Source organism: Gekko japonicus, unplaced genomic scaffold (assembly GCF_001447785.1).
Source record: "Gekko japonicus isolate JY-2015 unplaced genomic scaffold, Gekko_japonicus_V1.1 scaffold4, whole genome shotgun sequence".
NCBI classification, from domain to species: Eukaryota; Metazoa; Chordata; class Lepidosauria; order Squamata; family Gekkonidae; genus Gekko; species Gekko japonicus.
This window is the reverse complement of record NW_015165234.1, coordinates 199,596-216,497: the sequence shown is the minus strand read 5'-3', so window position 1 is coordinate 216,497 and position 16,902 is coordinate 199,596. Positions and strand designations below refer to the sequence as shown.

Below are 16,902 nucleotides of genomic sequence, written 5' to 3'. Positions count from 1 at the left end.
ATTCCCTCCACCCCTTTCTCCTGCTGCATTGGTGGGCAAGTAAGCCCTGAGCTTCCCAGCCAGTCAGTGGCTCAGGGCACTTAGACTGGCCTGCCTAGGGTATGGAAAGCCCCCCTGGGCTGGCCTTGTTGATAGTATACTTGTATGAAATAAGAAAGTGTTCAAGCATGATGTGTGAGCCAGCCTGTTAGAGCCATTCGCCTGCTACCTTTTTATTGAAGTAAAATGCAATGGTTTGTCATGCATCTGTAGTGGCCTCCTGGTTTCAGCATCCAGTACAGGTTGCCAAAGCTGGTGAGCCTTTTTCTGGCATTGCTTTGTCCCATGCTTGGCATGGAACGAGTTCCTGCATCTGTAGGCTCACAATCGCAGTGGCATCAAGTTTTGTCTTACTAGCGAGAACAAGGAAATGGCTGCACTGTCTGCTTTCTTGGTTCTCTCTGGTGGCACTGCTTTTGCTCACAGATCATCTAAATAAACCAAATAAGCATTCATTGGCCAGCTTATTTATTGGTTCCACCCATAGGGTTCCTAGGGGGGTCCATGGCAGTAGCAAAAAGCCAGAGTGTCTCTAAGTTCAAGAGGGGAAAGTATAAGTTCTTAGTTCTTTGAAAAGAACATAAGAAGAGCCCTGCTAGATCAGACCAATGGTTCATATAGTCCAGCATCCTGTCTCACACAGTGGCCAAGAACACATTTACAATTGTATATATTTTACATTATTCCTTTTAATAATGGTAATTTCCATTTAGAAGTTTCATCACACTTGGCAAGATAGGGCCAACTGACCCGGATAACCTTCCTGAGAGTTACAAGGGTAGTAATTTGCACTTTAGGTCTTAAAGAGATTCTGAACCCAGATTCTTTCATCTTTTTTGGTCTCCTTTCACATCTGCATTTCCAAAATGGCTTATGGGAGGTCTGGCAGTGTCCTCTGTGTTTTGACAGGTGGCAGCTCCGGCAGTGCCATGTCTGTTGCTGTGAAGGCAGCCAAACAACTGAAGGAGGGTCAGCGCTGTGTTGTTATCCTTCCTGACTCTGTCAGGAACTACATGTAAGAAACTGTCCTGTATTTCTGTTTCAACCTGGCACTGTCTCGGGCATCATGTTGAAATATTTCTGTCTCAGTCTTTTCAAAATGGATGTTAAATTCTAAAATTCCATAGTGTTTGTGTTTTGGAGTTCATATTTTTTTTAATTTATATTTTTTAAGACTAGTGATCTGGCTTTCCAGAGAAAATTAAACCTCTTCTGCTCAGTACTGTGAGTTCTTTTTCTTCTGAAGTCTTGGTTTGGGACCATTAAAACTCTTAGCTGAATGGTTTATTTTGTCTACAGTGGTTTATCTACAGTGGAAAGAAATTTCTCTTCCTTTCCCACAACATATCTTACAAAATCAAAACTGGTTAATATTAGTTTCTTTTGAAACAAAATAGCTTGATATTAACTAGACCAGAGTACTCCAGTTATCTAAGTCATGTGAGTAATATCACATCACAAATGTATCTTCATACTACAAAAGATTACAGAAGTAGAGATAGTGAAGAAAGTTAAATATTTAGGAATACTAATATCCAATAGGAATAGTACACTTATTGAAGACAACTATTATAAATTTCTGGAGGACATTAGGAAAGATTTACAAAGATGGACAGACTTACATCTATCATTAATGGGTAGAATAGCGACCATTAAAATGAATATACTACCGAAATTCCTCTTCTTAGCCCAAAATATACCCATATTAAAAAAACCTCAAACAATTTACTGAAATGGATAAGGTTATAAAAAAGTTTATCTGGCATCCAAAAAGAGTTAGGATTAAATGGAAGACGCTTCAGGATAGGAAAGAAAGAGGAGGCTTCAGTCTACCCAATTGGAAGCTATACTACCAGGCGACAGTACTTAGTTGGTTAAAAGAGTGGATAAACTTGGAAAACATAAGAACCTTGAATTTGGAAGGGCACAATCTTAGCATCGGCTGGCACACATACGTGTGGTATGGGAAGGATAAGATACACTCTAATTTTGGACACCACATGATAAGAGGAGCACTAGTACGAGTATGGAATGAAATAAAAGAAAGATACTACCACAAGGTACCAAAGTGGGTATCCCCACTAGAAGTATTTATAAAGCCCTCTCTAGTTAACGCTTGTGATAGAGAAAGCTATGAAGTGCTGTTAGATAAGAATAACAAATTAAAGTCTGAGGAAAGTTTATTAGCTCTTTATAAGATTAAATTAACCTGGTGGGAAGTTATACAATTGCAATCTAGATATACCAAGGATGTAATAATAGGCTTTCAAGAATCGAAAACTCAATTAGATAAGATTTGGTTATCAGCAAGTGATAAAATGATCCAGAAATTGTATAAATTTCTATTTGAAGAGTATATACAATATGAAATAGTCAACTCAACGATGGTAACATGGATGAAAGATTTAGGTCACACAATTGATACAGAAAAGTGGGCAATTACATGGAAATCTCTAAAATATATGAGAGCTATTAATTATAAAGAAAATATCTATAAAGTATTCCATAGGTGGTACTGGTCCCCAGATAAGATAGCTAAGTGTAATCCATCACTATCTAAAAATTGTTGAATATGTAAATCAAACATAGGAACCTTTTTTCACATGTGGTGGCGGTGTGAAAGAGTTTATAGCTATTGGAAAATGGTGCAGAAGATAATAGGAGAAATCATGAATATAACACTGATTTTGACCCCCGAAATAGCATTATTAAATATGATTCCGGAATGTTATAAGCAGAATGACAGATATTTATTAATCTTTATGTTAACAACTGCAAGAATTATGTTAGCCAAATATTGGAAGCAAGAAAAACTCCCCAAAAGAGAAGAAATAATTTGTAAGTTCTTAGAAATTGCTGAAATGTATATATATGTAACTTATGTAACTTGATACACAACATGGAAAAAGATAAATAAACGTTATAAAAAACCAAAAAAACCAAATGTATCTTCATAAATACTTTGCTGTTATGTCAAATGCTACAGAGAGATACAAACATTTTTCTGGTGTGAATTTTTAGGTCCTTTGCAGAAGGAGGAAAAATTGCCCTAAGCCCTAGTGCCCATCCTGAATATACTTGCGACAAAATATTCTCACAGGAAATGTTACCATCGTTTACAGCCAACTTGCAGCAGAGTTCACATGCAATCTAAGAATGCTTTTAAAAAAAGTTTTAAATCTTTTTGCAGGGGGAAGACAAAAATGCATAAGATGTCTTGGCGTCATCTCCTGTACTGTGGTGTCAGCAGGGGTCAAGATTGCACCATGTTTATGTCTATTTAAGGTGCACTTAGGGTTGCCAAATACCTTTTGTTCTGCGGTGGGGGGCTCCCGGACGGGGAGTTTTCCCCTCAGATGACTGTGGCCCCGCCCCCAGCGTGCCCGGCGTCAGCACGTCACCTCCGGCTGACGTGTACGCCGGGGTGGGGTTTCCCCCGGGGCCCGATTCCGCGGCAGTGGAAATTGGGCCTCCAAAGCGGGGGGAAATCTGCCCCCCGGGGGGACTTGGCAGCCCTAGGTGCACTTCAGATGTTATACCAGCAGTGTAGGGGTTTCTTAGCTGTGGGTTCATCCCAGGCCCGTAGCCAGGATTTTTTAAGTCAGGGGGCATTTAAATTTCTTAGTGGGCACTAGATAATATAAACAAAGGTAATTTACTGTGGCCACTTGTGCCGGACAGCTGTACAGGAATACCTGGCTCCTTCCCTGCACCTGCTGCCAGTCAGGGGCCCTGAGCTGAATGAGAAGTTGTGGGGCCTTGCCTAAGTCAGGGGGCCTAGCCCCGAGACGCCCCACTGTAGCTACGGGCCTGGTTTATCCTGTGCAGCTGCAGTAACAGTTAAGGACTCGGTGCTGCCTGGGTGGATAATACAGGTCTTCTTTCTACATGATTGATACCCATCTGGTACTGTGTCCAGCAGTTGGGTGGGATGGATCTATATGGTATTTACAACAGCAGCAAGGGATGAATCATGCTGTTTACAAGATGGTCACTTAAGGCTGTGCTGTCCTGACTCCTGAAAGAAGCCCTAGCTATGCCCCCTACACCCACCCACACTCATTTGCACTGCTTCTGTTATGCCCTTCCACCTCATTATGTATTCTTAGAAACTCTATCTCTCTACAAATGCCTCTGGATCCTTCTTTTTCAACTTTTCTACATAAAGTGTGTGCCCTCTGACATTTTTGTGTGCACGCCCTAGTTCCGACACGTTACCTTCCTGGGGAAAGGTGGCCTTCTGAAAGGCTTTGCCTGCTTAGGAATCACCCTGGTTTTATTCTCCTCATGTGAACTTTTAAGGGAGGTATGGCTCTATATAATAGATCTTTTTATCGTATTTGCAACCTGTGGCATTTTATTCCATATTATCCTTCATAGTTTATTTACTTTTAGGGTAGGTGCAGCTTAAATTGGTTCTTGTGATTTATTTAGTTTCTTGGTGGTTTCCAGGTCCAAGTTCTTAAGTGACAAATGGATGACTCAGAAAGGTTTCATGAAAGAAGAGGATGACATTATTAACAAACCCTGGTGAGCTCACTCTGTCTTTTAGTAAAATGCATTTGTGAAAAGGCCACTTGTGCCAAAATCTACCCTTATGTTATTACTGTATTTATTACTTTGGGAAGCTTATGTGGATCGTATGTTTAAATTTGAAAGCACGTTCACTGCAAATTTTGCATGATATGTGTTGCTGTTAAACAATATTAGATGTTCTCCACACAGACAAACATCAACATGGTGTATCTCCTGAGATGCAGCCCCATAGGCTGTGAAGTAGAAAAATGGAAAGTAAAAAATTGTAGGAAGTGTTTTGAATCAATGAGGAAAGAGGGATTAAAGCAGAAAAGGCTATAATTTACCATCTCAGCATTTGCGGAAGGCTTTGTTGAGGGTGGGTCTGTATGATAGCTGCCTGCACACTTGAAAATGTGAGAAGTATCCTTACAAAATTTAGTGTCTTCCCACATGTCAGTATGCTATGGACAATGGAAAGTACATTGTGCAGATTACATATCCCATACCAATTGTCCAGTGTGAAGGGGGCTGCTTGCAGATTAAAGAGACCAAATACAATGAGTGCCCCTAAGATATACCTAACCCACAAATGAGCCACGTGCCAAAATACCCAACATGACCTTTTCTGTGCACGTGGAAAAATATGGTATTTGGCCACACTGGCTTGTTGGGACAAGCTTATGTTTATAAAGAATGAAGTTGTGGCTCTTAGTCAGCGCCTGAATTGCTTGTTATAAAATCTTTTTGTAGAGTGATTTTATGGTACTTGTTTTTCTCTCAGGTGGTGGCACTTGAAAGTTCAAGAATTATGTCTCTCTGCCCCCCTAACAGTACTACCAAGTGTCACCTGTGAAAAGACCATTGACATACTTCGAGAAAAGGGATTTGACCAAGTTCCTGTTGTTGATGAATCTGGGTATGTGCAGACTTGAATATTGTTCCTTCTTCCAAATATACGCATATTCTAAAGGACGTTCTAAAGGACACATTGTTCAGTAGCATTCCCTATCCTTTGCTTTGCTCAAGCAGGACTCACCCCATTTGAGAACCCCTGCTTGCACTATTTGTTTATGTCCACCTTAATTTACTCTGGTGGGCTGAAGAAAAGTATGTAAATAGGCACATCTGGAATGGTGCTCCTTCCTCATTCTTTGCCCAAACTAAAATGGCCAGGTGATGGTATGAAAAAGAAGAAGAGATTGGATTTATACCCCACCTTTCACTACCCGAAGGAGTCTCAGAGCGGCTTACAAACCCCTTCCCTTTCCTTCCCCACAACAGACACCCTGTGAGGTAGGTGGGGTTGAGAGAGCTCTCCCAAGAATTGTCCTTGAGAGAACAGCTCTGAAAGAACTTATGACTGACCCAAGGTCACACCAGCAGCTGCATGTGAAGGAGTGGGGAATCAAACCCGGTTCTCCCAGATTAGAGTCTGTGCTCTTAACCACTACACCAAACTGTAGAAGGTGTGCTTTCCTGAAACAGAGTAGAACTGTTGGCTGAAGGATACAGTTGTGGCAGATTAAAGAGGACTTAAAAGCCCTCAAATCCTGGTTTGCTGCCTCCAGCCTCAAGGACTACATAGTGGTTATGACACTTCTGAGTGAGAGCAGGGAGCTTGTTTGGGTCTGGCTAAGTAGGAGACTAGGAGATGAGCTTGCGCTCTGTTGCTTTATAAGTCTAGGTCCTGACCTACGATGCTTTGAATATGGGAAGCTGCATTGCACTGTTGGTCTACCAAGGTCTCTATTGTCGATTCTGACTGGCGGTGACCATCCAGGGTTTCCAGTAGAGGTCTTTTTGCATCATCCTACTACCTGTTCCAGAAAAAGCCAGGGATTTATTTATTTATTTACAGTATTTATATCCCACCTTTCTGCCCTTACAAGGGTTCCCAAGGTGGTTAACAATTTAAAACATACATGATAAAATGCATTGTAAAACCATTACAATACCCTCTCTCAAACATACTTCATTAAAATAACTTTCAAAAGAGTTTAAAAACAGAGTTAAAATACATATACAATAGTTAAAATACATACAAAAAATAAATTTTGGTTAGGAAGGGAAAATAGCTGAGGGAATGCCAAACAAAAGAAAAAAGTCTTCAGCTCCTGGCAGAAGACAGCAACAGAAGGGGACAGATGAATCTCCCTGGGGAGAGAATTCCAGAGCTTTGGTGTCATAATCAAGAAGGATCTCTCCCAGGTGGCCACCTGCCTAATCTTAGACGGCAGTGGCACCTGAAGTGGGGCCTCCAAAGAAGACTGTAATGGTTGGGCAGGTTCATAAGGGATTAGGTGGTCCTTCAGATATGCTGGTCCCAAACCGTATAGAGCTTTGAAGGTCAAGACCATCCCCTCGAATTGTGGCCATGACTGGAGTGGTAGGGTCCAGTGAACATCCTGGCTGCAGTGTTTTGTACCAGTTGAAGAAACTCTACCTGTAAGCCACAACTCCTCCCTCTTTTTTGAACTGCCATTGTCAGTGCATGCTGTTGGATGTCCTTCCCAAATATGCATATGTAAAGCTCTCTTTTTCCTTACAAGGACAGTATAAACCTTTGGGATTTTCTCCTCCAGAGGAAATTTCCCTTTCAGAAGCTGCTCTGAACCACCCACTCTGAGTCTAACTTGCATTTCCATCTCCAGACAAAAGACCCAGCACAGAAGACTGCCTGAGGTTGACTTGGACAGAAACTTCCCGCCATTTAAATGTTTCTTTTTTAAAAAAAAATACCTAGATATTTTCATAATGATCCCTCCAGTGTAAAAGAAAGGTGATGTTACAGCTGTAGCTTTTAAAATCTAACTTTAAAATTATATCACAGTGTATTACCTCTTAAGGTCCAAACTCCTTCAAGAGATGATCTATAAAAGAATTAACTGAGCCCAAATTGCACCATAGCTCTGAAGCCAGTCAGGTAGGCAAGAGGTCAGCAGGCAGGTCTGTGTTTCAGGCAGGTCAGACTAGGGCACGGCACAGTGTCAGCTCCCAGCAGTTCATCCCAGTTAACGTGCACTTGGCTGAAGAAGGTTCTGCTGCAGTAACTGCAGTGCCAATATAAGAGAACTGCATCATCTGAAGTGAACAATCCAAATTGTATAGAAGGGGAATGCCAGAAAAATGGCTGATAAAGGAATGTTATTTAGCTTTCAGCTTTCACTAAGTAAAATGAATTGTTCATATTACTAAAAATTTACTTCAGAGCAATAGTTGATTATGTCTTGTCTAAAATGGACAGTTCAGCAAGACAAAATACTAATGTGTTTCATTGACCAAAAGCGAGTCACTGATGATGATGATAAAAAAATAGGCTCAATCCACTGTGGTTTTTGGGGAGGGGAGTGGGCAGGGCCAGTCTGGAGCAAGGAAATGGCATGTACCAGAGAGATTAGCTGTGCATTCCTCACCTGAGCTACACCCTTCTAAGGCCACTGACTTCAATGGATTTAAGAGAGGTCTAATTGAGCTAAGGATTGCACTGTAGTTGCCTCATTACTTCCCCTGCCACTTCACTTTATATTCTCTCTTCCCAAAGTGGCTTTTAAAAAAAATACTATTGTGTACAATGTTTTATATATAGCTTACAGTTAAGGATTTATTGAATTCAAGATGAGAAGAGAGGGTCTGAAAAGCTGACCTAAAGTATGAAGCGCAAGGGAGAAGTTTACAATTCACTTAGTAGAAAATCTGACATGTATTTTTTTCTCTCCCTTTTAGTGTAATTCTGGGCATGGTTACCCTTGGCAACATGCTTTCTTCAGTGCTTGCTGGTAAAGTGCAGCCGTCAGACCAAGTCAGTAAAATAATCTACAAGCAGTTCAAAAAGGTAGATGAGTCTTGTGGTGCCTCTTGTTACTTTCCTTTCAATATTTTAAAGTGAACTTTCTGGTAACTTACCTTTAAAATAGCCCCTGTTTTAAAATAAGGATGTACAAATTGTTGTTGACTGAAAGACATCACATAATTCAAAGCCATTGCACTCATTTGATCATGCCTTTACAGAGCTCCTCACTGTGGAATCTGGGAGAGTGGTTGGTTGGTGATGGCATGGTTCAAGTCCAAGAGGGACTGCAGCACAGCAGCAAGATGCTGGAGTGGTGATGAGAGTCAGCTTTCAATAGAAGCTGCATTTGCTACGGCTACCATTCTTGGTTTTGGTCTCAGAGTTTCTGAGACTTGCAGTCACTGATAAGTCTTGCCATTTGGTATTTAATAGCCTGTAATCATGATTTTCTGGAGATTTTGGCAATGGTTCCCAAAGTCTGCAAAGCAGTATTAGCCCTGCTGAATCCACAGAGCCTTGACCATAGAACACACACACACACACTAGGGCTGCCAGGTCCCCTGGGGGGGCAGGAGTTTGCCCACTCTAGAGTCCCTCAATTCGCCAGCCCAGATCTGGCTTCTGGGGGGAACTCCACCCCCAAAGTGCCTGAATTGGGCCGACGTGCCTGGCACAGTGACATCACCCAGAGGTGACACCATCGCACTGGGCACGTCATCAGGGGACGCTCTAGCATTCGACCTTAAAACTCTATGGTATCATAGAGTTTTATGGTGCCATAGAGTTTTAAGACCGAATGCTAGAGCATCCCTTGACAATGTGCCCGGCATGATGACTTCACTTCTGGGTGATGTGATTGTGGCGCACGAGCGCGAGACTCCCAGACACGGAGCTTCTCCCCCCCACTGGATGCCAGGTAGGGACCTGGCAACCCTAACACACACACATACACACACACATTCTGTGTTGGACAGCATAATTGGCAGCAAAATCAAACTCAGATGTACTGGTGGCCTTGGTAAAATCTTCTCTTTTTATTGATTTGTGGTTTTTTGTTTATTAGTACAAGACAGAGAAATCAGTTCTCTGAAAAAAAATATAATTGTAACCACCCAGTAGTTGTTTGCTTGGGTGAAAAGTGAGTGAAACATTACAGCTATTGATTTCTGCTTTGAAGAGAACTTTAAAATAAAACAGTTTAAAATGCTTAAAAGGGAAGATCCCTCTTCTGCATCATACTAACTGTAGCAAAGGTTCTTTAACACTTAATTCTCTAAACAAAATACAATGTGTTTGCCTGATCACTGCATATCTTCAGGATATGGAATGCTTGTGCTTTGTGTACACATTAAATCCATTCTTTTCTCTCCCAGCTCTCAAATGAATCATCATGCAAAATGTATAGTGTGGTGCGTAACTGAGCAATGCATGCCTAATTAAGCAGTACAGCTTCTCTCCTCTCTGGCTTGGTGTTTCTTTGCTGTAGGGGGTCAGAAACCATGTTGCTGGCGGCAAGTAGCAAGCATGGCTGGACTGTCTGCAGTCAGATTCTGTGTGGAGGGCTTCTCTTGCTTATTTATTTATTTATTTGTTTGTTTATCACATTTATATCCCACCCTCCCCGCAATGCAGGCTCAGGGCGGCTCACAGTCAGTACATAAAATGCAGTTAAAACCACATAAAACCATATAAAATAATTCCATTATTAATACAGTTTCATAAAGTGCAGAAGATAGTGACTCAAGATGGCTTATTTCAATATACTCTCTAAAGATCCTTCTGCTCCAGATCTTCCTGTGGCTGGATGTTAAAACCAAGAGCCAGGGCTCTATAATGCTGGCGGCACCCTAGCTAAAAGCCTGGTGGAAGAGCTCCGTCTTGCAGACCCTGCAGAACTGCGAGAGGTCCTACAGGGCCCTGATCTCCTCCGGGAGCTCATTCTACCTGGATTGGGCCACCACTGAGAAAGCCTTGGCCCTGGTAGTCGCAAGCCTGGCCTCTTTTGGGCCAGGGAGGGTCAATCGATTTTGAGATCCCGACCGAAGTGCTCTCTGGGGTATATATGGGGATAGCGGTCCCACAGGTATGCTGGACCCTGGCCATATATGGCTTTAAAGGTAAGAACCAGCACCTTGAAGCGGATTCGGTATGCTATTGGCACCCAGTGCAGTTGCCTGGCTGCAGCATTCTGCACTAGCTGCAGCTTCTGGATCTGCGACAAGGGCAGCCCCACGTAGAGAGCGTTACAGTAGTCTAGTCTCGAGGTGACTATAGCATGGATCATGCTTGAGGGAAACACAGGTTGGAGGCAACCTGCTCCCATAGTCCAGCCACAAAAACCAGCTCACTGCAGAAAGGGGGAGTGGAACAAGGAAGGTGGCTTAAGCATTATGCAGCCAGGCTTAAGATGCCTGCTACTTGCCTCTGGACAAAATACTCGGACATCGTCTGGTGCATTCATTTTTCTAGTATGTAAGCACAAAACTGGGACTTGGGTATGGAATTCACCATCATCAGAGTCTGTTTTCAATTAGAGAAAAGTAAGGGGAAGGGGAAGGGGCTAGATGCTGCCTAAAATTTCTGCAGGTGGAAGGATTTCTATGTGCAAAAATACAAGTTCAGTTCTCCTCCTGCTGCTGCAACCCCAAATACCTCTCCCCTGTGCTGCAATTGGGACATGGGAGAGCCACCAGGAATAGCTTGGAGGGAGTCTGAGGTTGGCTGCAGGTGGGGGAGAATCAGCAAAAATCTCCCCTCGCCCTTGTGCACACCAACATTGTATACAGTGTCTAGCCCAAGGTGTAGCATTGCTCGGGGAGTGGGACTGCTCTGGAAGCGCTCTGGCTGAATGCAGTCCAAATGTGACCTTCTCTTTGGTATCAAGCTCTGAGGAGAAAACATTTTTCACACATTTGAAACAAAATCCAGCCCCATGAAATGCAGAGTAGCTAGTTCATTGTGATTCTATCAAGAAATCCCCCCCCCCCCGTCCTTGGAGCACTTCTGCACTTTGTTCAATCATATCTGTATCCTACCTTTCTCCCTGAAATAGGTCTCAATTGTGGCTCACAAAATGTATTAAAAGCAACACATTACATAAGACAATAATTACACAAATTAAGGTCAGCAGCCAATAAGCACAATAAGAAACAAAGAAAAGAAAAAGGTAAAGCAAGACCAATAGTTGGCACAGCTTTTAATTTGGTAGTGTGTCTCATCACAGTTGCATTGCAGTTGCAAAACTAGTGGGAATTCAGAGTCTCTTCACACTGCCTTTGTATTAATATACCAAGGGAAGCTTCAAAGTATTCAGACATTACCTGGTATACTCTCAGAAGCCTGGGAGTGGGGGCTGAATAGCTCCCCACCACACACACACATTCATATACAATCAGGGCCATTTTTGGGCAGGAACGCACAGGAACGGAGTTCTGGCTGGCTCCCAAGTTGGCTACGCCCAGCAGGAACTCATTAGCATAATAGGCCACACCCAACAGCAGAAACTCATTAGGATTGGCTACAATTAGGGGTGTGTGGCCTAACATGCAAAGGAGTTCCTGCTCCAAAAAAAGCCTTGGGTTTTGTCAATAAACAAGGTAAAGAGAATAAGAAGCAAAAGGTGGGTGTGGCTGGGTGACCACACTTCTGGTAACACGGGGGTGTGGCCTAATATGCGAATGAGCTGTGCTGTCAGGGGTTTGGCCTAATATGCTAATTAGTTCCTGCTGTTGGGTATGGCCTATTATGCTAATGAGTTCCTGCTGGGCTTTTTCTACAAAAGAAGCCCTGTATACAATAAACTGCTATTGCTAAATTTGCTGCTGTTTATGCAGTTTGTGCACTTTAAGAGAGGATTTGGGTTATCCTAGTGCCTAATTTTGATGTCTGTTATTACTTTTAATAGAATATGACATAATAGAATATGACATAATGGCATATACACAGCCCTGGCTATTGCTATAAATTCTTCTAGGTTTTTGCTACTTTTTCTGAGTATTTCCTTCTTTCTTTGCCATGATAAATATTGTAGTCCACACACCCTCTTTTTATCCAACTTGCCTATTGAATACCCAGCATTTCTGTCAATCATCCATCCTCTTTAATTAGGAGTGCTGCTGCACCATACAGAGAGGTGGTGAAACCACATTTTTTAAGAAGCTCTTGTCTTTGACAATCAGCCTTAGATGTTCTACTGTTGAAAGAGAAAGTCCTGAATACCCTATTATTTGTACAAGAAAAATGTTGGGTATATTTAAAACTGATTCAGTTTGGTCTGACTGGAAAGGGCAGTTGTTACAGTAAAACAAAAAATACACTTATGGAAAACAATATTTCTTTTAAATTAGAAAGTTACTTTTGGTTTCTTTCTCTTTTTACATTTAAAATTATCAAATACTGGTGAATCTCCGAGTGTACATTGCAAATCAGTACAATAATGGTCTTTGAAGATTAAAAAGGGCAGAGAAATTCCTGGAAGTACAAGGCAAAGCAACGGAATTAAACTCAGCAGCAAACTCTGTCTGCTTTCACTGGGTTTCTTTCAGCTTCATATATTATTGGTTTGGATGGAAAGCAGCCCTTCCCTCATGAAAGACGTTTTCCACTTGAAATGTTAATAATAGTATAAAACTTTCTTCTGCTACTTCCTTTAGTGGAAGAATCCTTTCCATGAACTGAAGGGTGCCTTTGGATCCATCTCCATGGTATAATTCCCTTCTCCACATACAGAACCAAAGAATCTAGGAAAATATTGGTGATTTGCAGGAGGTGTAGACTGGTATGCTTGTGGCTATATGGAAAGGTGTATTCCAAAGTGCATTGTTCAACTACCATGAGCATATGAAGCTGCTTTATACCGACCATTGCTCCATCCTGCCCAGTGCTGTCTAGTCTGACTGGTGGTGGTGGTGGTGGTGGTTCAGGTCTTGAGTAGAGAAGAATCTTTCCTGACCCTGTGATCCTGCTCCCTGAGGTACTTTACCTGGAGATGCCAGGGAATGAAACCGGGAACATCTGCATTTGAAGCATGTGATCTGTACTGTGTACGGTTGACAATCTCCAGGTGGGGCCTGGAGATCTCCTGGTATTACAGCAGATCTCCAGACAATGGAGAGCAGTTCACCTGGAGAAATGGCTACTTTGGAGGTAGAGGGTATGGCATTATACCCCACTGAGGCCTCTCTTTCCCCCAAAGCCTGCCCTCCCCAGGCTTCACACACCCCAAATCTCCAGGAATTTCCTAATCGGGAATGGCAACCCTATTACTGAACCATTGCACCTCTGGGGGTTTCATGCAAATGGTGCAGATAAAATAATGAGCACCCAGAGTATCCCAAATATGTAAGAAAACGAAAACATGTCTCTGGCAAGAAAGGGAAACTACCTGTTGGGTAAAATAAATGGGTTAGAAGGATTCTACAGGAGGGGGGATTTTCACCAGTTCTCCTGTATTCCCATTACGGCTTCTGTGCCCTTATGGTCTAGGTGTCAGTGGTCTAGGCGTCCACTGACCTCCCCTCCCCTCGCACAGTCTCTGGGATAAAGACAGGCTGCAGTGGAATGGGGGAGGTGGGAGAAATTTACTGGGTTGTACTAGATGAGATCCACCCATTGCCTCTATCCACTTAAAATGAAAAGTCCTTCTGATCAATATGTACATTATTAAATATCTAAATTTACCAGCTCTCCTCTGGATGATTCACGCTCCACCCCCAAATCTTCAGGAGTTCCCAGCCAGGATCTGGCAACCCTACCCCCTCTACCCACCACTGGTGGCCAGAGAGTACCTGGCAATTCTACTGGGTGAGTCATACAAGTCACGTTGTAGTGAGTAACCTGGTGGTTGCTGCCAGGTCTGGCTCTGATGAGTCCTGCTAGGGTAGTGAAGAAGGGAGCAGACCAATGTTCCCTCTAAGGTGTGGAGTCTTGTGAGCAAAAATTCTACTTTGATAGCTACTGGCATTAAAGTTGTGAGCAGGTGATTTGGCTGCTGCATCAATTAGTTCGCTCTGGAGCCATCCTTCCTGAGCTAAGACAAAAATGTGTGAGTCAGAGGCTAAAAGACTGTGAGCTAGCTCATGCTAACTCAGCTTAGAGGGAACACTGGAGCAGTCTAGAAACAGCTCTGTCCCTCCACCTTTTACTGACAGAAACTAAGGCTTGAAGGCTGGCAATATTGTTGTGGTTACCTAGCAACCCCCACAATAGTCACTGAGACCTCACAGGGCATCCATTTCTAAAAGCTACAGGTACTGCTTTCATCATTTGAGGCAGGTAACCCTCCAGTGTACTTTTTCCAGATTTTTCTGTAAACTTGGGTCTTTTCTTGGGTATGTAGAGAGATTTGGCTTGTTTGTTCATGGTTCCAGTATCCAGATTTAAGTACCCACAGATGGGAACATGGTCCCAGTATCCAGATTTAAGTAGCCACAGATGGGAACATGCTGAGAATAAGATATATTGATACAATATAGGTGGAGACACATTTGAATATGAGCTTTAAAAAAAAACAGCTTAGAGACAATGTCTCTTCAGGAATATAATTGTTCCTAGAATATGGATCTTTGCTTTGCTTTAGCTCTACTAATGGACTTTTATGTGGTTCTACCCACCCACTCTTTCTCCTGTGTATCTTTTCTCAAATACCTTCTTCCAGCTCATATTGGCAAGGCTGGAAAATAAGCTGTTATTAGATGACTGTACTTTTGAATTTGAAATTGCTGCATATCTGATGGGGAACACTTAAATGCCATCATTTTTTAAATTACTGTTTTTGAAAGTCTCTACTTTCTCAATTCACTTTATATTTAAAACAGGAGCATTTGACCAAACCCTGCTACTCCCACTACCTCACTATCATAAGATGCCTCACTACCACAAAGACTACTATTTTCAAAAGCCTTATTGGAGCTGTGGAGTAAGGATTCGGGTGCTTACCTATGTAATGCATTGGTTTCTCATGTTCAACAACTTTTTCTTTGCAGATTCGTCTGCAAGACAACTTGGGGAAGCTGTCTCAGATCTTGGAAATTGACCACTTTGCTCTGGTGGTACACGAACAGATTCAATGTAAGTATAAGGACTTCTGAGTTTGTCCTAAATTGCTTTCTACCAAATTAGCTTATGTTCTTAAGACACAGTTCCTAGGAATTCAAGAGAATAATGTGACCAGCTTCACAGCTGGCTATATACAGCTTTCCCAGTCCATTATATGTCTAAAGTAGATTAGAGGGCAGAAAAGTAATATATTACAGTAATCAATATTTAATTTGCAATGTAACATGACATCTAAAGCAAAGCCCCAGTTTTTAGATTCAGCCAGGGGTGAAAGCACATTCTGTCAATGACGTTCTGCCATTGCTAAAGTCCCTAGGAGTTTAAACCAAGACCCCTACTTAACCACAACATTGGCACTGGTTCTAATTCAGCTATCATTACAAGTATTAGATACTGTCTGAGTCTATGGCTTACCATTAGAGGAGACTGACTGCATTCTGAATTCTGCCTCCATTGCATTTTCTTTTGCCTCGTTGATCTTTGGGTGCACTGTTATCTCATAAGGTGTTTCTTTTTAATCTTGCAGCCCAATATCATGTTGGTGCTTTAGCAGTTGTGGAGGGAACAAAGGCCAGTGCCTCAGTAGCTTAAGGGGCACTATATACAAGGCAAATTATGGACAGCCATACAAGCCCCCCCCCCCCAGGATAACATTGATAAAATTGTGCACAATGTTGGGCTAACACTAGGGAGAAATGGCCATACCAGTAACCTTTATTAATTGGCAGAGTTCCTATTTCAGTCCCCATGACCTTTTCCCACTTCTGTCAAAAGTGTCCCTGGCTTGGTGCAGTGATATCTCCAGAGAGGTTTACTATGAATGCTAGAACAATTCCGTCAGTAGTACAGCCACCCCGTGCCAGAACGAGGAAGCAAAGTGTCCCCTTGCCTTCTACCAGTGTTGATACCTTTGCTGACCCCATGGGTAATTCACCTTTATCTAAAATACCGCATTCAGTTTTGAAGTGGTAGTTTAAAATCTGAATATGTCTATCCTATTCTTCCTTCCTCTAGATCACAGCGATGGCAAATCCAGTAAAAGGCAAATGGTATTTGGTGTTGTTACGGCGATTGATTTGCTTAACTTTGTGACTGCCCAAGAACGGCAAAGAAAGGCAATTTAAATTCAAGCTGCTTCAGTGGCTTTTAGTTTTTTTTTTTTTTAAGTCTCATTTCTTTTTCCTCTACATTTATATTAGAACTCAGGGCTCTTTTTGTAGCAGGAACTCCTTTGCATATTAGGCGACACACCCCTGATGTAGCCAGTCCTCCAAGAGCTTACAGTAGCCCCTGTAATAAGAGCTCTGTAAGCTCTTGGAGGATTGGCTACATTAGGGGTGTGTGGCCTAATATGCAAAGGAGTTCCTGCTACAAAAAGAGCCCTGACAATCTAAATTTCTGTTTTGAAAGTTTTTACCTGGATATTTGTCGTAACTAAGTAGGCTTGCCAAGTCCCCCCGGGGGGCAGGGAAACCCCCGCCCCAGAGGCCCGTTCCCCA

At 42.3% G+C, this 16,902-nt stretch overlaps 1 protein-coding gene across 2 annotated transcripts in view; it reads left to right on the top strand.

The window, feature by feature from the left end:
* The window catches only part of LOC107109238 (cystathionine beta-synthase-like), a 66,812-nt gene extending 50,220 nt beyond the window's left edge, over nt 1-16,592 (top strand). The window contains exons 11-17 of one of the 2 annotated variants that reach the window (XM_015409812.1): nt 949-1,054; nt 4,492-4,569; nt 5,339-5,473; nt 8,281-8,389; nt 9,721-9,756; nt 15,331-15,415; nt 16,418-16,592. In XM_015409812.1, the coding sequence (XP_015265298.1) occupies nt 949-1,054; nt 4,492-4,569; nt 5,339-5,473; nt 8,281-8,389; nt 9,721-9,756; nt 15,331-15,415; nt 16,418-16,527 (659 nt within the window). In that variant the 3' untranslated portion in view covers nt 16,528-16,592. The remainder of the gene's footprint in view (nt 1-948; nt 1,055-4,491; nt 4,570-5,338; nt 5,474-8,280; nt 8,390-9,720; nt 9,757-15,330; nt 15,416-16,417) is intronic. The other variant, XM_015409813.1, reaches the window with a different exon arrangement.
* Nucleotides 16,593-16,902: the final 310 nt, after the last annotated feature.